We start from the raw sequence: 25329 nt of genomic DNA, 5'->3' as shown, positions 1-25329 counted from the left end.
GCCATGTTTAATCTTTTTAAAAAAAAAATACCTGATAGAAATGGGTAAGTAGTCGTAACTGTGAACACAGTTTTGGTATTGTCTCTTGATACACTTTAATTCTTTTAGTCTCTTCTTCTTCTTCTGAAGCTGTTACTCCCCACTGACCCTTAACAATATAGGTGAAAAAGGATATTAGATTAGCTATCAACAGGCACATCTTTATACATCAGAATTTGTTAAATGCACAGAGACCAAGACGAAAAACCACACACCAATTTTCTTATACTTTTTTTAAAAAAACTGGCTAAGTATCTGACAAACAGTATAGGTGGATCTCCTTATCCGCAGTTTCATTATCCGCGGTTTCGCAGATCTGCAGACGGGAAAATTACACCTAATTTCAGCATGTGTGGAAAAAACACATGTTGACCTTGCATATCCGCGGTTCGGAGGTGGCCAGAAATGACTGCAAAAGTAATTTCCAGTCACCATTTTAGGAATGAGAGCCGCAAAATGGCTCCTATCATGAAACCAAAAAAATGTTATTTTTAGCCATTTTTTGCCACTAGAGGCACAGTGTGACTTGACAAGGCACCCCCCCCGCAAAAACCAGCCGTTTTAGGCCATTTTTGAGCCAAAAATGGTCGACCGAGAACCTAACCCCCGTTATCCCATAGGGATCAATGATTCAGTATTCGCAATTTTGATATCTGTGGTACAACCACAGAACGGAACCCCCGCAAATACTGAGGTCCACCTGTATAGCACATATTTAGTTTTTTGGTCTAAGGACTGATGGTCTACCAAAGGTACTTTTTGAAAAAGCTAAAGTTTGAGCATTAGGATCATTATGCAGTCCATTATGGAATTATCCTGTTCCAAGAATGATGCAGAAAAGAGTTTAAGTTTGTTCTTCATATAAATACTATTTATATAACCTTTGAGAAGAAAGGGAGGTATTAGGCGGGATAATGATAATACACACACACACACACACACACACACACACACTTAGAATACATGCATTTTATTGTATTCAAATAGTTGCCTCTTGTCTTGCTTAAACTGAGATTTTTCTGTACCTCAAGTTCTCTCTCTCTTTTCCTTTCTTCATACTGTAACCGTAGCTGTAACTCCTCCAAGGCAGCTCTGTACATAGCATCCTGGGTATTTTGAAACTCAAGGATCTGATCAAAAACTGCTCGAAGCTGGTTGAGAAGCATCTACAAAAGTTGCAAGATCAATGGTGAGGATGTGGAAATCTAAACATCAAAATATTGAAAATGGCAACCTCGAAGGAGTTGCTGAAATATTGATAAATTACCGCCTCCTTCTACAGGAAGGATACAAGGTGACAATAAGGGAGGCAAAAAGAGTTTGAGGAACATTTAACTAAAAGCATCAAAGGGAATAACAAAAACTTCTTTAAATACATCAGATCCAGGAAACCTGCCAGAGAGGCAGTTGGACCATTAGACAACAAAGTAGTAAAAGGGATTATTAAAGAGGATATGGAGGTTGCAGAGAAGCTAAATGAGTTCTTTGCATCTGTCTTCACAGCAGAGGATACGGAGCATATACCTGTTCCTGAAACAGGCTTTTTAGGGATGGAGGCTAAAGAACTGAGTCAGATAGCAGTAACAAGAGATGATGTTCTAAACTATCTGGAAAAACAGAAAACTAGCAAATTGCAAGGGTCAGATGGCATCCATCCAAGAGTCCTCAAAGAACTCAAATGTAAAATTGCCGAACTCCTTGCTAAAATATATAACTTATCCCTGAAATCAGGCTCTGTATCGGAGGACTGGAAAGTAGTAAATGTAACACCGATTTTCAAAAAGGGATCCGGGGCGATCCGGGAAATTATAGGCCGGTTACCTTAATGTCAATTCCAGGCAAATTGATGGAAAGCATCCTCAAGGATAAAATTGTAAAGCACATAGAAGAACAGGCCCTGCTAGGAGAGAACCAGCATAGTTTCTGCAAAGGGAAATCTTGCCTCATGAACTTTTTGGAGTTCTTTGACAGTGTCAACAAGTGTGTGGATAAGGATGATCAAGTTGACATAATCTACCTGGACTTCCAAAAAGCTTTTGACAAAGTTCCTTATCAAAGACTCCTGAGAAAACTTAGCAGTCATGGGATAAGGGGACAAGTACATATGTAGATTGCTAACTAGTTGAAGGACAGGAAACAGAGGGTAGGGATAAATTGAGAGTTTACACAATGGAGGGAAGTAAGAAGTGGGGTCCCCCAGGGATCTGTACTGGGACCAGTGCTTTTTAATTTATTCATAAATGATCTAGAAGTAGGGGTAAGCAGCGAGGTAGCCTACTTCACAGGGTTGTTGTGAAAGATAAACTTAAGTATGTAGTACACCGCTCTGGGCTCCTTGGAAGGAAGAGCGGGATATAAATGTTGTAACAACAACAACAACCTTGAAGAGCACCTCAACACCATAGGGGCCACAGAAATCACCATCAGCCAATTACAAAAAGCAGCTTTACTGGGAACAGCCTATATTCTGCGACGATATCTATAACCATTGACAATAAAATTCTGGCATCCCAGGTCCTTGGGAAGGACTTGATGTCTGGATAAAACAAACCAGTCAATAACACCTGTCTGACTGTGTAAACAAGAAAAAAATAATAGATGTGCAGATGATACAAAACTCTTTTGTGTAGTGAAATCCAAAATGGATTGTGAGGAGCTCCAAAAGGATCTCTCCAAACTACGGGAGTGGGCGACAAAATGGCAAATGTGCTTCAATGCTGGCAATGTTGGCAAGTGTAAAGTGATGCACATTGGGACGAAAAACCCCAACTGCAAGTATATGTTGATGGGATCTGAGCTGTCGGTGACTCATCAAGAGAGGAATCTTGAGGTCGTGGTGGACAGCTCGTTGAAAGTCTCGACTCAATGTGTGGCAGCTGTAAAAAAGGCCAATTCCATGCTAGGGATCATTAGGAAGGGGATTGACAATAAAACAGCTAATATTATAATGCCCTTATACAAAACTATGATGGGTCTTGGGCCTGATCCAGCAGGGTTGATTATGCGCAATGATTTTCTCTGAAAACCACCCCCACACACAGACAAATCCCTAATGAAACTAGGCATTTTAGTAATTAGGAGGGGGAGTTAACATAAGAACAACCCTGCTGGATCAGGCCCAAGGCCCATCTAGCCCAGCATCCTGTTTCAGCATCTGGCCCACCAGATACTGCTGGAAGCCTACAGGCAGGAGTTGAGGGCATGCCATCTCTCCCCTGCAACTGGTACTCAACTGTTACTCCCCTGCAACTAGTACTCAGAGGCATCCTGCCTTTGGGGCTGGAGGTGGCCTATAGCCCTCCAACTAGTAGCCATTCATAGACCTCTCCATGGAGGAGAGGTCCAAACCCCTCTTAAAGCCCTCCAGGTTGTTGGTATCACCACATCTTGTGGCAGAGAATTCCACAAGTTGATTAAGCATTGTGTGAAAAAGTACCTCCGTTTGTTGGTCCTAAATTTCCCGGTCCTAGCATCCCATTGGTCCTAGCATCCCATGACTGCTAAGTTTTCTCAAGAGTCTTTGCTGAGGAACTTTGATGAAAGCTTTCTGGAAGTCCAGGTATACTATGTCAAATGGATCACCTTTATCCACACACTTCTTTACATTCTCAAGGAACTCCAAAAGGTTCGTGAGGCAAGATTTCCCTTTGCAGAAGCCATGCTGGTTCTCTCCCAGCAGGGCCTGTTGTTCTATGTGCTTTACAATTTTATCCTTGAGTTCAACAGAGAATATTCTTTTAAGAAGAATATAAGCAAACTATGAAAAACTTGTGTTTATATAAAGGAAAAAAGGCTTACTCTCGAGTCAGTGTCCAGCAAACAACGAGATATAATTGTGTCTAAGAAAACCTCATGAGCAGCAATGATGTGATCCAGATCCTGAGCTTGCTGAACCTTGTTCCAAAGTTCATCCCATGAACATTCAAGCACCTATAGAATAAAAACTTCAAAACTGAAATATATTTTGTTTTACATATTTTAAAGCAACTACTTCTCTGCTGTACAGCTCTATGGCATAATTAATCTCATGTGTACTAAGAACATTCTGTTTAAAAAATAAACAAACAAAACGGATGGTTAAAGGGTACCTCAAATGTAATGTAATACTGCATTTGATGAATGAAATGGACCATTTCTGATGCCAGAACGTGACACTGATGCAGCACCCCAGAAAGCTCTGTAAGAAATCAAAATAATTTGTATATTACAACTTAGAATGGAAATGTTCATATTGCCAAATTTTTTAACACAAATGTTTTTTAACACATGGAGTACAACTGCCAGGATACTCTTGTCTTTGAACTTTATATAACATATCAGAGGTTCTCAAGTAGAAACACCATGGCCCAGTTTGGACATGATTCCCTGCTATGAAAATAAGCCACAGAGAGCGGCAGGATTAAATACCCCCACATACACTTTCATTCCCTCCTCTTTTTGCATGTGAGGAAGAAATGTAAAGCTTCCACTTTTGATTGAAAATAAGCCACCGTTTCCCATTATGTGCAAATTAAGGGAACTGTGGATTATTACCACAGTTAATAAACCACAGTTAGGTAATAAACCATATCTGAAACTATGGTTTAATTCTGGTCTGTTTTACCAACATGTGATTTGAATAAGTCACAGTTCCATGTCTGTACACAATGGGAAGTTGTGGTTTAGTGGAAAGCAAAACCAGAAACTTTAGATCTCCTTCCTTATGTGTGTAGAAAGAGGAGCAGAGTGAGCACCTGAGCTCACACCTCTCTAAGGTTCATTCCTGTAGCAGGAAACCAGAGTTTCCCATTATAGGTGAACAGGGTCGTCTATATGTGGAAAATGGAATTTAAATGATTATAGTCTATTGCTGCCACAGATACCTAGATTCAGCACTGTATCTAGCTATAAAGCTAATATGAAACAAAAGACAAAATTTTAGATCCAACAATAAACCAGGATCAACAAACAAGCAAGCAAACAATATTTACAGTGTGAATGGTCACCACAGTGGACCACTTATACTGTGCACAAAGCAAAACTAATGAAAGGAATCAGAACATGAAATAATTTGTTTACTAGACAGGGAGCAGAATGACTAAAGGAGACAGGTGGTAAGGCTGTTCTCATGAGGATGAGCAGGATAGGAGATGTGTCCAACCCTAGTTCAGGAGCCGTGCATGCTCTTTTCTGCTCATGTGTGAGGTAAAACAAGGTTGGAGGAAGAGAAAGTGTGGCTTGTGTTTTGTTGGAGGGCTCCATTCTACCCAACAGCTGATAAACAGGTGGCTTACCTGTAATTGATGATCTGGTAATGATCCATTGACATCCATAAGAATGGGTTCTGTGCCTCACAGCTGAATGTTCTTGGTTCTTGAGGTGCCCGCACTCCATTTTACGTGCTCAGTGTGGATGCGCTCAGTGTGGAAAAGGCGGATTGGACACAATTTTCTTCAGTCCCTGGACAACTGCCTACATAGACGATCATCCACTGAAGAATAATACAGTGAGTTCTCCTTTGCACATTCAAGCTACTGCAGCGGATAGGTTCTGGAGGGACTTATGGATGTCAACAGATCACTACGAGACCATCAGTTACAGGTAAGCAATCTGTGAATCTGGATCGTGATCCATTGGCATCCATAAGAATGGGTGTTTAGCTAGCTCCCCTAGGAGGAGGATACAGTAGTTATTGTAACACCCTTTTAAAAACACACTTCTCTCAAAGCTAGCTTTCGCTGCAGAGTGTAGTGCTTTCCAAAGGGCAGTTCCAAGGACCAGGTTGCCGCTTTGGAAATGTGTCTGAAAGTTATGCCAGACAAATGGACCTCTGAAGCAGCATAGGCCTGAGTGGAATGAGCCCTGATGGATTTTGGGGTCTCTAGAGACGGTGGCTAATACAACACCTTGGTTTAAATGAAAGTTGGTGATGGTTTGGCAGGAATGAACAGTCCATTCAGATCAAAACTTTGCCAGGGAAGAATCGTGTAAATGGTGCATCTATGTGCAGAGCTGTCAGTTCACTCACTCTACAAGCTGTGGTTATCGCAATTAGAAACACAATTTTTAATGTCACTAGTTTCAGAGGAGCCGTGTCCATGGGCTCAAAGGGCTCCAAAGTCAAAGCAGAGAGTACTAGTTATATACTCCACTGGGCAATAGGTTGTTGAACTGGAGAGTATACATTAGTTAAGCCTTTCAAGAAACCCTTGCAATCTGGGTGTGTAAATATAGACTTACCATCCCATCCAGGATATTTAGAGAATAGAGTAGCTAGGTGCACCTTTATGGACATATTAGATAAACCCAATGATTTCAGGGAGGTCAGATACAGAAACATGTCCCTGACTGAGGCTTGGAGTGGGCAGAAACCATTAATCCTAGTTTAAGCTCCAAACCTTTCCCATTTCTGGCATAATTTAGTCTTCTGGAAGGTTTCCACCAGTTCAGTAGGATCTTTTAAAGATACCTATCTGCCATGCTGTGAGATGCAGCATGCCTGTGTCTGGATGTAGCATTTGGCCCATGTCCTGAGACGGTCTGGTGTACCAAACAGAAACCAGGACTGGCGTGGCCACCAAGGTGTTATTAGAATGCATGATGCCTGTCTAGCAAGCAATTTGGCCACCACCCTGCCTATCAATGGTTGCAGTAGAAACATGCAAAGGATTCCTTTGGACCAGTCCATATGAAAAACACCTCCTAGAGACCGTGAGTCGTGCCCTGCCCTTGAGCAGAACTCTTTGCACTTGGCATTCAGTGATGTAGCAAACAATTGATAAGCCCATGCTCTGAATATTGGTGTTAAATTGGTGGTGGTGGAGGATTTCCCACTCATGTTGCTGTTGGTGTGGAAACAACTGATTGAGGTTGTCTGCAAGTACACTGTCCATCCTCTTTATGTGGACAGTGATAGGGTGAATCTGGTTGTGAATGCACCAATGCAAAACTGAAGGCTCAGAGCGCATAAGGACCTCAACACGGTGCCACCTTGTCTGCCAATATATGCAATGGCAGTCATCATGCTGAGTTGTAATTGGACTACCTGACCTCTCAAGAGTGGTAAAAGGCTTTTATCCCCATGAACATAGCCAGGAGTTCTAAGAAGTTGATATACAGTTGTCTTTGTTGAAGAGTTAATTGTCCCAGTACTTGATGGTCATTGCAGGGTGCCCCCCAGCTGGTTAGGGATGCATCCATGGTGACCCACACTGATGGTGTGTGGAAAAGTACACTTCGCAGAAGATTGTTCAGATCATCCACCGAGTGACTGAAGTATGGGTGGGGGGTGGGGGAACCGAGCTTCAACCGTGAGGAGAAGCTGCTGACTGTTCACTTTGGGGCAAAAAACTGAAAGGTACCCAAGGTCCAGCATTCTCATCTTTAAATGTGTGTAATGTGCCATTGAATTGCAGGAAGCCATAAAACCCAGAAGGCGTTGGATCTGATAGGCATTTTGGTTTGGCTGAGCCTGGAAATTGTGAACTGGGTTCTTGATGGCTTGGAACCGCTTCACTAATAAGTATGCTTGCTTTGTCCCTGTGTTTCATACTGCTCCTGTGAAATTTATTGACTGCACTGGTTCTAAGTGAATTTTTTTTCAATTGACTTGATATATTTTATTTATTTAGTACATTTATATAACGCCCCATACAAAAAAGTCCCTGGGCAGTTCTTGTATCCCTAGGTCAAAAAGAAGGGATAGTACATAAATAATCTAAGAGTTTAACTCTTCTTTTTCTTTCAGTGACATTAGCCAATTGCCCAGTAAGGGAATACTGTATTACCTTTCATCCTTACATGCGCCACAATCGCTGCCATGCACTTTGTGAAAACTCGTGGTGCTCTTGACAGTTCAAACGGTAATACCTTGTACTGGTTTACTGACTCGACAACAGTGAATCATAGGTACTTTTGATTATTTACTCTGCTACCTATGTGAAAATAAATGTCCTTTAAATCAAATGTTGCAAGCCACAATTCCTGATGGCTTGCAACACTAGTATGTAACAAACTTGTTCAATTGGTGCATGTCCATGATGGGATGAATTCCTCCACTCCTTTTGGGGATCTGAAAGTACCAGGAGTAGAATCCGTCCCTCCTTCTTGTCCACTGTACAGGGGCAATAGCCCCCTTCCCCAACAATTCCTTCACTTCCTCCATCAGGGATGCTTGTTGCCCAAGTGAAGCGCACACCCATGAAAACTGGCAGGGTCTTGAACTCTATTGCATACCCTACAGATATTATCTTGAGGACTCAACAGTCCGATGTTATGTGGTGCCATGCAGGGGCATGGCTTGCCAGTTTGATGGTATTGGCAATTGGTGGTGATATGTGATGTGCCAGTAAGGTGGAACAGGCAGTGTGTTGTTGTGGACTTTTGGAATCGTAACTGGCCCTATCCACCCCCAGCACAGTCCCTCCAGTGACTGTTGCTGGTGTCTATCTTATGTTTCTTTTTAGATTGTGAGCCCTTTGGGGACAGGGGTCCATCTTATTTATTTAATATTTCTCTGTGTAAACAGCCCTGAGCCATTTTTGGAAGGGCAGTATAGAAATCGAATGAATGAATGAATGAATGAATGAACGAACGAACAAATAAATAAAGTTAGATGCTGTTTTGGGGCCTCAGTCTGTTACAATGGCCCTGAGTCTGATTCAAAAATCAGATGAACCATTGTGCTCTTCTGATGATGACCATGCTAGGCAAATGTGGGCCAGCAGGAATTGTAGCAGAAAGGTCTGATTCCTGAGTTTGAGTTGTAGTTGTCTTTTGGGTTCCAAGACTCAAAGGCTGTATTTGTGTGATTGTAGATACAAGAGGCCTTTTATCAGAAGTATCAGTTGGACGACTTCCGGTTGGGACTGCCACCGCAGCGCCTGCTCCTCTTTTAAGGGGAGACTGAGGAGGAAGGAAAAAGAGGGTTTTGAGGCTTCAAAACCCCCCCACGCCATCCCGGATTAAAGGACAAAGGCTCAAGATAACCCACATCTTCTCGTATGCGGCTTGCCATTACAGAAGTTGAGCTGATGAGCTCAATAAATCTGTCTTAGGCAGACCGACAGAGAACGGGGATCCATCTTTGCTAACCTCCTCCTCAGGAAAATCTTCACGATTCAAGCTGCTCTGGCAGAAAATCTCTACGATTTGGATATAATTAATGATTTAAGTTTAAGAAGTTCGCCTCTTTCAGTGAAGCAAGACAACATAAGAGAGAAACTCCTCCTGTGCTCTGAAAGACGCCACAGATAAGCCTGTAAGTTCTTTTATGGATCATAATTAAAGAAACGAATACTATCTTCTTTGTTCACTAAACACTAAAGAATTTTGAATTACTGAATTCAATATAGGGAAGAAGTTGACTAGTAGGAATAGTTATTTTTGAATTTTAAAGAGGATTCTAAGAAGAGATTTATGAAGTTTCAAAGCTTAAAAAGAGACTTTCTGCTATTTTCTATTTGTTGCTTATTCTGCCTATCACTGCCTTTAACCAATGAGAGAAATGGAAGCAACAGATGTTTCACATTACTGTGAGAAAATTTTCGGCTACCAGAGATTAGGCGCAGATGCCACAGAACTGTTTATATCTGTAAAATAAACACAGGCTGGTACTTTCGATTTTGAGATCAAGGTTAAAACTGGCTGTGTAAGTAATTCCTTTCTTTAACCCCTGCATGCCATTATGAAAAGCAACGACAACTTCTAGCAAAGTTGGATATATATACAAGTCAAGAACTTTCTGATTTCGGATACAGCTGTGGGGGAAATTGGAGTGTCTGTCACCATGGAAACCTTGTTTGAAATAAAACAAATCCTGCTGTCAAACACAGCTGTCCTCGCATTAAATACTATTACACTCCAACAAGTTGTTACAGAAGTCACCCAGATGAGGCGAAACATGGAAGAACCGAACAAGACCTCAAATACTGATGAACTGGTATGGGATAATAAAGAACTCGGACTTGGGGTCGAGCCTGGGATGAGGGGTATGGAACCATTGAAGTACAGTGGAGAAGAAACCCCAGATAGGGTGGCCCTGTCGGAATCAAGACATGAAGAGAGATTTCTAAGGTTTAGAGACATTTTAGAAATATTTTACCAGAAGATTGGAAAACCATATGGAGAAGACTTTACAGCACTCGTGGGAATTACAGTTGATGAGACCCAGACCAAGACAGCTTTTAGTTTGATCTTAGACTTGGCTAAAAGAAACAAACTAATGAAAGATTCCTCAGTACAGCTTTTCATTAAATTAATAGCTGACCGAATTTTTATTGTTGCTTGTGGAGGAGACAAGAGAGGAATCGGTTAGGGCAGTCATGCCAAATTGGGTTTAATATGTTGGGTACAATATAGAAATGGCAGACTGGAAAAGCTATGGAACAATGAGTTAAAACTTATCCAATGTTATATTTAGAAGTCAATTTAATACAAAATGATTTATAGATGGTATTTGATATTAAAAAAAATTGGTATTGATATATAAAAAGGTTGGGGGTGGATCTTGGAGGGGTGTGGAGATGTTGAGGGTTTTCTTATTTTCATGTTTCTTCTCTCACTCTTTCTTCCTTTCTCATGTGGTGGATAGGTGGGAGGGCTGGGGCCTACTGGGACATGGTATATAAAAGCAAATATTGGGGTGATGTTTCCTGGGGGGGTCGGAGTCTTTCCTGCTGGGAATATTATAAAGAGAATGTTTGCAAATAATTTAATCTATGTTTTTATGTTGGCTAGAGCAACATATGTATCGAAGTGGAAGACCAAATGTTTTTGGGGAGATTGGCTGATAGAGACTTTTGGGCTATGTGGAGATGACAGAACCTATAATTATGGATAGAAGAGTAAAGCTTAGAAAGTTTCAAGGATGGTTTGAGGCTTTTCTATGCTATTTTTTCTTTACTTTTAGCTTTATCTTCTATCATATGTAAAGAGTTATTTCCTTAATATGGATTTTAAAGTTGGACTGGTAGTTTGAAATGCAGATTTGGTAGATTAATGGGGTTTTTTTTCCTTTTCTTTTTCCCTAAACTTCTTTTTTTCCTTAAGTTTTAAATGTGTGTTATTGGTTTTTTGTTTTTTAAAATTAATTATAATAAGGTAAATTATAGTTTATAGTTGTTAATATCTAGACAAAACTGTCTGTTATAGTTGTTAATATGTAGATAACATTGAAGTGGTATTTAAAGTGTTTCTTCAATATAGATCTTGCAGCAGACTTTGAAGGCTGAAAAGCAGGGAGGGTAGGCTTTTGGTTCTTTTTGTTTTTTAAGCTTTAAATTTATGGTGGTTTGTTTTTTTATTAATATTGTAAGAAGATAACTTTATATTTATTATTTCATGAAAAGAGATGAGCGGGAAGTCCAACTTTGTCTGTTGTGTTTGTTATGGATGTTATTGTTAAAAATCAATAAAAATGAAATGAGAAAAAAAAAGAAGAAGTATCAGTTGGGGACACATTCGTATGTGTGGTGGATGCAATTGTAAGGATGTAATTGCCACCCCACCCCCCATCCCTGCATACTTGTGGAGGCATCACCCATTGCTAAAGTGCATACAGGTAAGGAACCTGGCAAGATGGTAGAAAGTGTGAAAACAGTAGAGAGCAGTATTACAGACTTCGACTGTTGGGCCTTCCACAACTTGTAGTCATTGTAATCATAAGGCAAGCCAGGAGAGGGCATTTCCATGTCAGATTTCCCAGGCAGCCATGAAAGGAGAGCAGGAGCATTGTATATGAAGCCACAGGAGTGCCACTGGGTGGAAGAGGCTTTTGGTCCAGTTAACTGACAGGCAGTCAGTGTTTGGCTCACTGATGTTCTGAGCACACCATTAGGTTCTGTTTGAATACTCACTGATGGCAGTGTTGGATTTGGTGTGGATGATGTGGTGACAATCACTATGTCATGGTCCTTATCTGGATCTTTCATAGTCTGGGACAAGAAGCCCTTGAAGGTAGTTGTTGATGGTGTACTGTTGCTTGAATCCACAATGGATCTTTGGTGTTCTCTTCAACCTCGAATACTAGAGGTGATGATGCCTCTTGACACTGAGGGGTGACTTGCTTTGAAGCGGTGAGCACTGGTGTGTCCACTTTGGGAGAAGTCTCTACATATCGCTCTTTGGTGTTGACTGAGTAGGAGTCTCTGCATGTGGATCTGTCAGCATCGATGGAGAAAGTGAGTGGATTGGCATCGTGGCAGGTGAAATTGAAGTTGGACGTGGGATCGTCAGTGTCTAGGGTCTCAGAGTGATAGAGAGGGATGGCTTTGGTACTGACAGAAAAAGCACAGATTTCAAGATTGAGGAGACTGTTTTTGTTGATGCCAATGTGTCTGGGTGCTTGGGAATAAGGGGTGCACTTTGCAGCTCAGATGGAGAGGGCATCATTCTGGAGCATTTTCAGAGACTGCACCTAGTACAGCCTCCTTATTTATAGCATCTGAATAGAGCTATGGAATAAGGTAGTAATAGTAAAATCCATTAAACTCAGTGGAACTTACAGTACTTCCAAGTAAACATCCACAGGATTAGTCCACCTAATTATTTGCATGCTGCATACTATAGAATGTGCTATACAAATAATAATAGTCAGAACAGTGGATGTGGTTATTGGAAAGAAGAGTACATAACCTTAACCCTGGTTAACTGTCATGCAAGTTATCCCAGAGATCAAAGGTTACAGTCAACAAAAATTGATGGAGAAACTGCAAAAGAGAAAGAAAGAAGACTCAAAGAGATCTAATGGTTCTGGCCGGAAGCTCAATTTTAAAGGAGTCTCACTTAAACATTTTTCCTATGGTTTTATTCTTCCCTATGCAGCCATCTTTTAAAAGCTACTGTACAACTAGAATTGCTTATCTAGGTGAATTTCAAGAATAATGGTCTGAAAACCAGCCATCTGGAGTTATTGTGGTCAAGTTTGTACAAATTGATCCAAGGTGCACTACTGGCTGAATTCTTTTCTGTCCCCGCAAAAGGTTCTATGTTTGACCTTTGATTCCTAAAGTCCCAAACTACTCAGAATATTTCATGTTCTAAAGGATTTGTTGTTACAATAACTACATCACAGCAATTATCTACATCTCTCTTTTATATAACTCAGGGCTTTCCTTCTCTTCCTATCTTGTTAAACAAGTTATTCTGGTAAGAACTGATCTGCCTACTTTCCTTTCACTATAATCTCAATTGATAATTACCATCCTCACAAGTTAGCCAACTTCAGCCTTAAACATTCACACATTCGCCATCTTGAACTGGGGTGGATGACGTCATCACAAGCTATGCTGTTGAGGTGTCCCTACAACTGCACCAAATTTGGTTCAAATCAGTTCAGCAGTCCACAAGTTATCCCACTTGCACCTCAAATGTTCATGCATCTGCCATCTTGAAATGGGACGGATGACATCATTATAAACTACACCCTTAAGCCGTTCCTCTGTGTCCCTCCAACTGTAGCAAATTTGGTTCAAGTTGGTTAGGAGGTTCATAAGTTAGCCCACTTGCGCCTCAAAAGTTCATTCATCCACCATCTTTAATTGGGGTGAATTACATCATCACAAACTACACCACTCAGGTGTCCCTATGCGTCACTACAACTGTACCAAATTTGGTTCAAACCGGTTAGATGGTCCACTTGTGCCTGAAACGTTCCCGTGTCTGCCATCTTGAATTGGGGTGGATGACATTACAAACTACACCACTGAGGCATCCCTATGTGTCCCTAAAGATGTAGCAAATTTGGTTCACATCAGTCGTGTGGTTCACAAGTAAGCCCACTTGCACCTCAAACGTTTACAGGTCTGCTGTCTTGAATCAGGGTGGATGACATCATCAAAGAACTACACCATTGCAGTGTCCCTACAACTGTACTCAATTTGATTCATATTGGTCCAGGCATTGTTATGTTGCTAGGGACACACACACACACACACACACACACAATATGCAGGGAGATCTCATAAGCTAACTTTCCTTAAGGAAAGAAAGCCAAAAAAGGTTCTATAAAATTGGAAAACTGTATTATTTTTCATCAAAAGGAAGACATTCTTCCCCAAAGCCCTTGGTTATTCAAGGGGTTTGAATGCAAGTCCAGGGCCAACATTTGAATGCCTTGTCTTGTCGCCCAGTCATGTATTAACATGGATGTGACTATTATATTGGTTGTCGTCCTACTGGTTTCTGATGACTATTTATGTTCACTATTGCATTTCCAGTGCATGATCCTCTGAGATTATAACACTCTTTGGGGAGTGTTTAGCTAAAATGCTTAGGCCAAACTTTGTGGGAAAAGGAGATAAGGCGTCATCAGTCAAGGGTACTCAAGTGTAGAACAAGCTTCAAGAGGAGATAAGTCAATGCCAAAGCTTCCCTGTTTGCACAGAATGCTACAAAATCCACCTGTTTGCAACAACCTACCTATGACCAAGGAAGGCCAAGGAGTTGTTTACTGTGCTTTTGATATTCCTGTATTCTCATACATATATAACATTTTCAATGCTGACTTGAGAGAAGCAAAGAATAAAAAATATAGTATAAAGGAGTAGTATGTGGCATACAGTACACTGACACAGTGCAAGGCAGAACAATCAGTAATAGAACTAAACAATGAATTTGAGGCTGCTTAGCTTCAATACACATTGTTATTCTTCTATGGCATTTCATGACCTTCTTCTAGTATTATCATGCTGAAATTTAAAAGATAAAAGCTATACTAAAAAAGTACTTCACAGCTCAACTAAGCTGGATTGCAGGATAAGCATCTGTTTGGGGTTGTTAAACCTCCTTGCCTTATTCCCTTAACATAATGTTTTCTTGTTTTTACGTCTAAAAAAAGAAGCCCAAAGAGCAGTGTGACTCAAAAAATGTGTAAGACATTCAACATCTAGAATTGAACTAATAAAAGATAATGAGCCCTTCCACACAATCATATTGCGAGGGTGGGTGCTGAGAGGGAAGCAAAGCGCTGCTACCCAGGTAGCCACAGATAAGCAAACCCTCGGTTTTGCTCTACAAACTTAATACACAGATTATCCAGGCGGCAGTGATCTCCATAGTTGAAATCAGGAGCTGGTTCCTCTGAAGACTGAAAGAGCTATTCCAGCATGCATTGCACAACCAGTATTTCATTCATTCATTTATTCATTCATTTATCTATTTATTTACATTTATCTCCCGCTCTTCCTCCAAGGAGCCCAGAGCGGTGTACTACATACTTGAGTTTCTCCTCACAACAACCCTGTGAAGTAGGTTAGGCTGAGAGAGAAGTGACTGGCCCAGAGTCACCCAGCTAGTTTTATGGCTGAATGGAGATTTGAACTCGGGTCTCCCCGGTCCTAGTCCAGCATTCTAGCCACTACACCACGAATGGCAACTACTGGTAGTGCATCAATAGCTGTCACTTGATTGGCCATGAAGGGCCAGGAGGTGGGACCAACCCCACTGAAGGCACTACAAGCAAAAGAGCAGCGTGTGCTTTTCAGGGTGGCACATTCACAGGTGCCAGCCCCTGTAGCCACAGTGCTCTGTTACAATCAAGGCTGCTGCTTCCAGAGACCTGCTACCACAAGCAAATGCATCCAGACAACCAAAACATTGTGGTAGGAGCATTCACTTTTCATCCTACCTGGGTAAAGCGCAGGATAGAGAATCTGGATACCCAGATTTGAGCACGCTGGGTTGGGGGGATTCCCATGAGTTTGGACTAACATGGATCCCTGAGTATACTGCCTTCTACCCTCTTTTTCTTGATCACATGAACAGGCTCAGTATTTTACATTTTAGCCTGTCAAATTTCTTCAGAGTAATATCTTCCATCTTTTAAAAACTAACTAATATGCATAAATGCCATGTACACAAGCAAAAAACAATTCTAGGCAAAAACAGCACTGCAACTGACTTAGTCTAAAAACACGTTCTGTTGGGAATTCCCAAGGGCAACAAGCACAATACTTTGTAAAACTGGGCAATAAAACTAGATTACGTGCTAAGTACTCCGAGGACTCTTGAGCTCTGAAATCTGGGAATGCAGTGGTCAGCAAGAAACAATAATGCTCTATTGCCCCTTCAAGGCTGTTTCAAAAATTCCACCCATTTGTATTGAAGCCATTTTCTATATAGCTCTTCTGCAACCACAGAGTTCCCACAAACTCTTCTGTTTAAGAAGAAAATACACTCATTGCATAAGAGGACACGATTTGGAAAAGCTGTCTGTTCCTGGACACTCCATCCATATAGGGGCAGCTCCCCTGTGCGCACAGCCCAGCAGCAGCTTTGAAAACTGTGCTGCCAAGCATAGAGGCAACATACCAGGAGCAGGAGGGGAGTGACTGCTCTTTGGGCAAGAGAGGCCAGTAAGTATTGCCAGAGCCCCTCTCCTCAGCCCAGCAAGGAACTTCCAGTTCACCAACTGCTACCACAATTAGACAAATTAGCAGGCAGTCTGTTTGAAGAGAGGACTGAAGGGCACTTGGGGTTACATGCTGGCCATTCATCTCATTTGCAAGGACCCTTAAACAGTGTTCCCTGTAATAGGGATTCCCAAGTGTTGTTGACTACAACTCCCAGCATTCCCAGCTGTAAGTGCCTTTGGCTGGGAATTATGGGAGTTGTAGTCAACAACATCTGCGAATCACTATTACAGGGAGCACTGCCCTTAAAGCTAAGAAGGTTCCTACACACAAGGCAAAACAAGTCAGCCAGAACACAATTTAATAATTATAACATCACCTAATAATACGATCTAGCATTTGTATAGAGTATTTCAACTGTCCTAAGTTCTTCATAGACATAGGAACATAGGTAGTTGCCATATACTGAGTCAAAAGAGTGTTCCATTTAGCTCAGCATTGTATACGCACACTGGCAGCAGCTTCTCCAAGGTTGCAGGCAGAATCTCTCTCAGCCCAATCTTGGAGAAGCCAGGGAGGGAACTTGGAACCTGCTGCATGCAAGAAGTGCGGCCCCATCTCCTAAGGGGAATATCTTACAGTGCTCACACATGTACTCTCCCATTCAAATGTAAACCAGGGCAGACCCTACTTAGAAAAGGGGACAATTCATGCTTGCCACTACGAGACCAGCTCTCCCACTCCCAGAAAATGATCCTTGTGAAGAAGGATAGACTCAAGACCCATACTGTGCTAGAGAGTAATCTGAAGAGAGATGGTCTGAAAACAGTGGGTTATGCAATTAACCCTTGGAGTAATTCCCCTACCTGGCATATTTTTTAGAAGCTTCGCATTGCACATGTGTCCTTTCCATATGTCTGTGAGAATGTATTCCATCCGTTTTGCCCTCCACAGAAAATTGAACACCCTCAGGTAATGGCTCATGCACTCTCGTGTAAATACCTGGAAATGAGATAAACATACAGACTTCAGATCTGATCTTTACTACCTGAGGATTTAATTTAATTTAATTTAATTTAATTTAATTTAATTTAATTTAATTTAATTTAATTTATACCCTGCCCAAACTTATGTCTCTGGGCAGCTAACAACAATTAAAACACATATAAAAGTTAAAACAATACAATAATTTAAAAGCCATAAAATTAAACAAACAGTATTTTTTTTAAAAAAACCTGAGAAATTAAGGTGTAAAATGGTGCCAGAACCTACAGGAAATGTAGTTTTAGTGATGCTAAGATCTATGGGTACATTCCCACACTTTCTGTTAGCATCAAAAAGCAGTTGTGCATGTGTAAAGCATCTGAAGCCTAAATCCTGTTTGGGGTTACTGATTGCGCAAGCCTTTATGTTATGGCAGATGGTGAAGACACAACTGCCAGGATCAATCTCAAGTACAGCTAGGTCTTCCTTTCCCTTCATTATCACTACCCTAAACCAGCAATAATTTAAAACCTGTTGAAACAGAATTCTCTACCATGAATGTCACTGCCTCATCTAGCAAGTTGTTTAAAATTATTCTCTCCCTCTCCCTCTCCCTCTCTCTCTCTCTCTCTCTCTCTCTCAACAACTCAGTAAATTCAATCAATCAATATTATGGTCATTGACCAGCATAAAGTAGATTACAATAGATCAGCATTAAAATAGGCTATGCCAGAACTGTGAATATAGAGGCTAAAAGCTTTACATTGATATACAGCTACTGTTAAACTGTGGTGAGCTATCTTAAACTGCAGTTAAAATGGGTAAAATCAATGTAAGAAGAGTAAAATGGGTGAGAATATATAAAAGCTTTAACCACTTAAAATCTTAAAATCTGGACATCTTTAGTCTTAAGATCAGTCTGTAAAGCTGTAAAACTAAAAAAGCTATATGACTATGTGCAAACTGTGAACTGTGTTGGGCAACTCAGTAAATTAAATAACTTAAAAGAAGATTAGAGAAATGAAAGAAGTCCTTGTTAAAATTAAGGACATATTTGGGATTTAATCAATTTAGCAATCCAATAGCTTTGGGGAAAAGAAGGAATTGTGGGATTTATTTCCACCTACTACCAGTGGTAGGGTTAGGAACTACACAGCACCAAAGACATGTCCTATGACCTGCAATGTGGTTACCTGAATGAATTCCTTGGTGTCCAAATCAGCTGTTCTGCACGTCTTTAATGCCCTAGTTAAATGTATGAAAGATCTTCACCAGTAGATTTATAAACCCACTGGCTCACATACCGCACATTATAACACAGGCAGCTGCAGCACTGCCTATGAGCACGCACACGTTCATGTGTATAAACACCACCTATGAAAAACAGAAAAACAGGTTGCTCACCTGTAACATTGATTTGGTAGAGATCTATCAGCATCCATAAGAATGGGTAATGCACCTGTGCAGGACCCTCGCAGTAGAATGCCGCAGCTCACAGAGGCCACCAAGCCAGAGTGCTATTTAAAAGGCAGGCTGGGCACCTGTTCTTCAGTTCTTGGAAGACCACCATGGAGGACGATCATCTGGAATAGGCCAGTTCATCAGCATTGCAGGAGAACAGCAAGCACACGCAGTACGCACATAGTACAGCATTACTGCAGAGTGGTGGTCCAGGGAGTCTTATGGATGTTGACAGATTTCTACCAGATCAATAGTTACAGGAGAGCAACCTGTTTATCTGGATCAAGATCTGTTGAGATCTTTAAGAATAGGTGTTTAGCTAGCTCCCAAAAGGAGGAGGGTGCGGTAGTAGCTATTGTAACACCCGCTTCAAAACACTTCTCCCGAAGCTCGCAGCAGAGTACATGTCTGGCAGCAGAGTACATGTCTATGGAGTAGTGCCAAATGAAGGGTAAGTCAGTGGACCAAGTTGCTGCTTTGCAGATGTCCATGAAAGTTACCCCTAATTGGCGTGCAGCTGATGAAGCATAGGCATTAGTTGAATGTACCTTGATTGCCTGAGGTGGTTGTATATTCTGTGTCTTGTAGGCCAGCATGATGAGCTCAACTAGCCATCTAGACATTCTTTGTCTGGAAATGTAGGAGCCTCTCGCAGGGCCCTTGTGGACTACAAACAAGTGCTTGGTGGTTCTGAAGTCCTTGGTGCGATCCAGGTAATATAAAAGCGCCCTTTGCACATCCAAGGAGTGCACTGCACATTCTAAAGGGGTAGATGGACTCCTGAAGAATGCAGGGAGAACAATGGCCTGGTTGAGGTAGGACACCACCTTGGGTAGAATGTCTGGGTCCACACGCATTAGCACTTTATCAGGATAAATTCTGGTGTATGGTGAATCTATCCGCAAAGCTGTCAATTCATTAATGTATTTAGCCGTAGTTATGGCCAGAAGGAAGGCAGTTTTCAAAGTTACTAGCTTGATAGAGGCAGAACCCATAGGTTCAAATGGATCTTCTGTCAAAGTTGAAAGTACCAAGGATATGCTCCATGGTTTGATGGGTGTGCGCAGAGGGGCTCTAACCCCTGGACCTTGGGGACTTGTCAGGTCCTCCAAATGGCAGGGGGCAGGGGCCTCCGGCAGCCACCCCACGCCACCTCTGTGCTTTTAAAATACATATATTACCGCAGCTGAGGAGTGACCGGGGGGGGGGGTGAGTGGAGCCATCCTTCTCCCCCTCCTCCCAGTGGGGGCGGGGGCTGGAGCGATGGTGGGCCCGTCTGTTTAGGCCAGCATATTTTTCCAACTGTGAGGCACTTGCACAGTTGAGATTGTCCCAAGCCCATGATGTCCCTCCCTGATGGTTGATGTAGGCTAGAGCAGTGGTACTATCTATCTGCACTTGTACAACTTTACTTCGTAGAAGTGGTAGGAAGGCTTCCATTGCTTTGAAGTCAGCCAACAGCTCCAGGAAATCGATATGTAATTGTGTTTGAAGGGTTCACCTGCCATGAATCTGAGTAGGGGCCGCAGCCTAGCAGAGAGGTATCCATTGTTAACCAGATAGGAGACATCATTTGAAAAGGAACACTTTCCAGCAGATTTCTGCCTGTCAACCACCAGGTAAATGAACACAGAATTTGCTCTTGGAGCACTTTGACGATCCACATTCAGGCAGAAGACCGACAGAAACCAAAACTGTAACTTGTGCATCTTTAATCGAGCATATCCTACCACTGTGTTGCAGGATGCCATAAGTCCTAGGAGTCTTTGAAGGAGTCAGGCCTGTTGAGATGGATGCTTCTGGAAATGGAGAACCAGGTCCCTTACACACTGGAAGTGTTCCTGAAGTAAGTACGCCTTCCTGGCTTCCATGTCCAGGACTGCTCCAATGTAGTTGATAAAACGAACTGGCTCCAGTTTGGATTTTTTCCAATTCACTTGAATCTCCAGGTCTTGGAGGAGAGATAGTACATATTTCGTCTGAGTACGTAACTCTTCTCTGTCTTTGGAAGTCAGGAGCTGGTTGTCTAGGTATGGCTAGACCAATATACCCTGGGTACGCAGGTAGGCTACCACTGCAGCCATACATTTTGTAAATACCCAGGGTGGGTGGGTGGTGAGCCTAGGGTAAGACTGTGTATTGGTACACTTGGTTTCCTACTGTGAACCTCAGATATTTTCTGTGTCGTTCCCTGATGCCAATGTAGAAATACGTGACTTTGAAATCCAGCACCACAAGCTAGTTCTCTTGGTACAGAAGAGGTAGGATCTCTTGTAACGCTATCATATGGAATTTTTGCACATGAACAAATTTGTTCAGATGGCTTGGATCCATGATTGGTTGTATGCCGCCAGCCCTCTTTGGGATCAGGAAGTAATGGGAGTAAAACCTCTCCTGTCTGTGCACCCACTGTACCGAGGCAATAGCCGCTTTGGCTAACAGCTCCTTCACTTCTTCCAATAACACTTGAGAGGGTTTTTATTTTATTTTTATTTATTTATTTACATTTATCTCCCGCTCTTCCTCCAAGGAGCCTACATACTTGAGTTTCTCCTCACAACAACCCTGTGAAGTAGGTTAGGCTGAGAGAAATGACTGGCCCAGAGTCACCCAGCTAGTATCATGGCTGAATGGGGATTTGAACTTGGGTCTCCCTGGTCCTAGTCCAGCACTCTAACCACTACACCACGCTGGCTCAGTGCATACTGATACTTAAGACTGTTCTTGCACAATATTGCAAGCATGGTCGACATCGAGGACTCTCAACGTTTCTGATGTCAGTTATTCCTTTTCCTTTGAGGTTGAAGTTCTCAACATCAAGCGATGTCTGTCAACCCCAACATCAGAGGTAGAGGAGTTTGAGGGCAGGGTCTGTAGGCCAAATGTAGACGGTGTCCTATCCCTCATCAAATCCACTGTTTTGGATTTCTTTGGTTGTGGAAAGGAGAAAGAATCCTCCAATCCTGATTGTTTGCATTTTGACTTCTAATGTTCCAGTGTCGAAGGGGGAGTGGACTTCAAATAGATCTTTGGGATTCAAAACTATGCCAGTGTCGAACTCGATGTCAATGGCTGTGGTCTTGTAGGAGGAGGCTTAGATTCTGGCATCAAAGCTTTTAAAGTCGACAATGAGGTTGCAGGGTGGGGTTCTCCCGATGTCGAAGGACTTAGCACCACATCATTAATGGCAGTGCAAAGGCACAAGGCCCAATTTTTTCTCATCTGCTTTGAAAAAGATAAGCATATCTTGCAAAAGGAGACATTGTGCTCCTCTCCCAGGCAGATTAAGCTTAGGTCATAGAGATCTTTTGAGGAAAGCTTGGCATTACAGCTCATGCACCTCTTGAAGCTCCATTTCTCCTCAGCCATTTTAGGATATCCCAAATTGAAGTCAAAGTCTGTTCCAAATTTGAAAAAACACCAGCGAAGCCCAGAAGCCGTTTCCAAGGCAAAAAACCGATAAATAGTGTGATATTTTATTTTACAGATGAACTCAGAAGGAAGAACTTTACCTACAAGGAGTGACAGCCCGAGGACTAAACACAACAGTGCTCGGAAAAGAACGGAAGAACAGGTGCCCAGCCCTCCTTTAAATAGCACACTGTAGACATGGGGGCGGGGCTCAGTCGCCTCAACAAGCTGTGGCATTCTATTGTGAGGGTCATGCGGAGGCACAATACCCATTATTATGGATCTCAACGGATCTCAATCCAGATTAGGAGAGTTCCAGTCCATCATAAAGTTGTGTAGACCATTATTTCCCATTATTTCCAGGGGAAGTCATGCAACTCTGTTTGTGAAACTTAATGTTGGACAAAAACCACCAGGGGTGTTTACACACACACACACACACACACACACACACACACACACAGAGCTACAGTTCACCGTGTTACCCTGTGTGATATGTGAGCCACTCAAATTAAGATCCAGGATAATTTTCTACATCTCATTCAAGCTCACAATTCTACAAAGTTGATTTACAGATGGGAATCTCCAGGATACTAGCTAGCATCCTAACACAACACACACTTTGGGAGAATTTGCAGGGACGTGACGGGGGCTCACACGCAACTCCCCCAGTTCTCCATGTGCACTTCTGTGCCAGCAGGCAAAATTTCCTAGCTCTGCCCGCACCCTGGAAGTGCTATTGAAGAGAGGAAACACATTGCATACATGTCAACATATGTAACTTGTATGTGTGTTGAAGAAGATGATGATATTCTATACAACAGCTCTACTATTGTTAGCAACCCCCTTTCACTGCACTTCCCTTATTTACCAAAAAGGATTGTTTAAAAAATGAAAATATCAAATGGTTAATATTAGGCTACGGAGATTAAACATAAAAGAAACTGGTTACACAGCTCTGCAACTATTTGCAATTTACTGTGAGAGAAGCAGAACATGAAAAATGGCTTAATGAATTAACCGATGGAAATATCTTCCTTTCACTAAACTATACATAGCAATACCTTGCTGGTCAAACTCTCACTTTTGACACCTTGTTCAGAAAGCACAACTATGCTTTACATACAGTAAAAGCACTTTGAACAATAGTGCTGCTATTTTCTCATCTGTTTTAATGAATACTACATATCAGATTTTATTTAAAGAGTACAAATAGGTTCCCCTAAAATACATTTTACAGTTCTTGCAAATTATCCCAAATTAGTTGCTACAGTTTCAGAATAATGGAAGAAAATGAAAATCCATTTAAGTACTTTCTAAAATCTCCAATAGAACAAATGAATTATTTATTTCAAATAATGAAAGTCTTAAAATGTAGCATTTTAACACTCATTAATAATTTAGGGAAATTGAGATTTTGGCTGTGCTCTTAATACAATGGGTACATCCAAGATACCAAGCAGTCTCTTTAATCATGCACTTCTAAAAGTACAAAGGCTATTTTAATAACAAAGTATTTAGTGAACTAAGTAGCAAGGGGTGGGGGTGGGGTGCAGACATTGGCAAACTGAAATATAGATCCTTACCGTTGCAATTGGTCCATCAACATGGTAGTCTAAACTGAAAACATCCCAACCCGTATCACCAGGAGAAACCTTAAAAAAAAGGGGGGGGGAAGTATCAGCATTTAACAACACTGTATATATTGGCCAACATCCAGACTAGCACAACTCAGGGGCAGCAGTGCAGAGTGTACCAGACTATTGCTACACTGTAATGTGAGTGGGAGAAGGGGCAATTTTCACTGATCTTTGTTTCACTCTGAAGCCCACTGTACATGATCCTCAGGGCCATGTTTTTGTGATGCATAATGGGTTTCAGCGGCAAGGGGAGATCAGTGAAAATTGTCCTTTTCCCCACTCATGCAACAGTGTAGCAGCAGTCTGCAACTCAGTGCTGCTGCACCTGTACAGTGGTAGATTAGATGTCAGCCATTGTTATATATTTGTTGTTTTTCCAAAAGGGAACTGTTAGAGATAGTGTTCGATTTTTGGTGGGTGTTTGATCCAAAATGGGCAGGGGGCCCAAGTAGAGCCATTTTGTGCAGTCAACTCTACAAGCTGTTCCTTTAGCGATACCCTCTGGGAGGGAGGGAATGAATACTTTGTATTTTGGAGCTTGTTCTTGGATTTTCTTTGGTTTTGTCTTTCCTACTGTCTTTGCAACTGAAAATCTCTAATGATGTGCGTGCTTTGACTTGATGTCAACGATTGAGTTTTGATGCTGCTTTTTCATTTTGCAATAAAAGAGATATTACGGGGGAGAGAGTCCCTCTTCTTCAATTTCACTTCCCTGGACTATCCTTGGCCTAGCTTAGCCTAGGACCATAGACATTCACTTTGTTTGAGAAGTGCGAAAGGAATAACGTATACGTTCTCAGCTGGCTCACATCTTTCCCCTCAGGGGTGTCGTATACATGACAGAACAATCGTGTAGCAATTAGGAGTGGTATGCCCTTGTTCAAACACTACCTCACTCAGTCCAAGATATGTGGGAGCAAGTCCCGCCCTAATTTACCAGGTGTAGAAATAGGCAATGATGTACCCTTTAAAGTGGTGACTGTTATATTTAACAGAGGAAAAGAAATTGCCACTCTCCAACCTGAGCAGAGCATCCCTCCAGTGACTGTTGCTGGTGTCCAGCTTATGTTTCTTTTCAGAATGAAAGTCCTTTGGGGAAAGGAAACCATCTTATTCCCTTTTCTATATAAACTGCTTTGGGAATGTTTTTTGTTGAAAAGAGGTATATAAATATATTTTTAACGACTCCTCTCAAGCTGGGAGATGCCCTGTGTGCTGATTAATATGGTAAGGGAGATCCTGTATAAACACAGTATCATATCAATCTCTGTATTGTATTTCATATGCAGGGAAGTGAGGAGGAGTATACATTATTATTATTATTATTATTAATTTATTTATATCCCGCTCTTCCTCCAAGGAGCCCAGAGCGGTGTACTACATACTTGAGTTTCTCTTTCACAACAACCCTGTGAAGTAGGTTAGGCTGAGAGAGAAGTGACTGGCCCAGAGTCACCCAGCTAGTT

At 41.7% G+C, this 25329-nt stretch overlaps 1 protein-coding gene across 2 annotated transcripts in view; it reads right to left on the bottom strand.

Moving 5' to 3' along the window:
• Positions 1 to 25329, bottom strand: part of TUBGCP3 (tubulin gamma complex associated protein 3) — a 108261-nt gene that overhangs the window by 1306 nt on the left and 81626 nt on the right. For both annotated transcript variants that reach the window (XM_053309636.1, XM_053309635.1), the window contains exons 16-21: positions 23810 to 23878; positions 17234 to 17369; positions 4128 to 4216; positions 3838 to 3969; positions 1065 to 1205; positions 32 to 148 (exon numbers count right to left, since the gene is read on the bottom strand). In XM_053309636.1, the coding sequence (XP_053165611.1) occupies positions 32 to 148; positions 1065 to 1205; positions 3838 to 3969; positions 4128 to 4216; positions 17234 to 17369; positions 23810 to 23878 (684 nt within the window). The remainder of the gene's footprint in view (positions 1 to 31; positions 149 to 1064; positions 1206 to 3837; positions 3970 to 4127; positions 4217 to 17233; positions 17370 to 23809; positions 23879 to 25329) is intronic.

The sequence above is a fragment of the Hemicordylus capensis genome, chromosome 3 (genome assembly GCF_027244095.1).
Source record: "Hemicordylus capensis ecotype Gifberg chromosome 3, rHemCap1.1.pri, whole genome shotgun sequence".
NCBI lineage: Eukaryota > Metazoa > Chordata > Lepidosauria > Squamata > Cordylidae > Hemicordylus > Hemicordylus capensis.
This window is presented reverse-complemented; position numbering and strand designations above follow the sequence as displayed.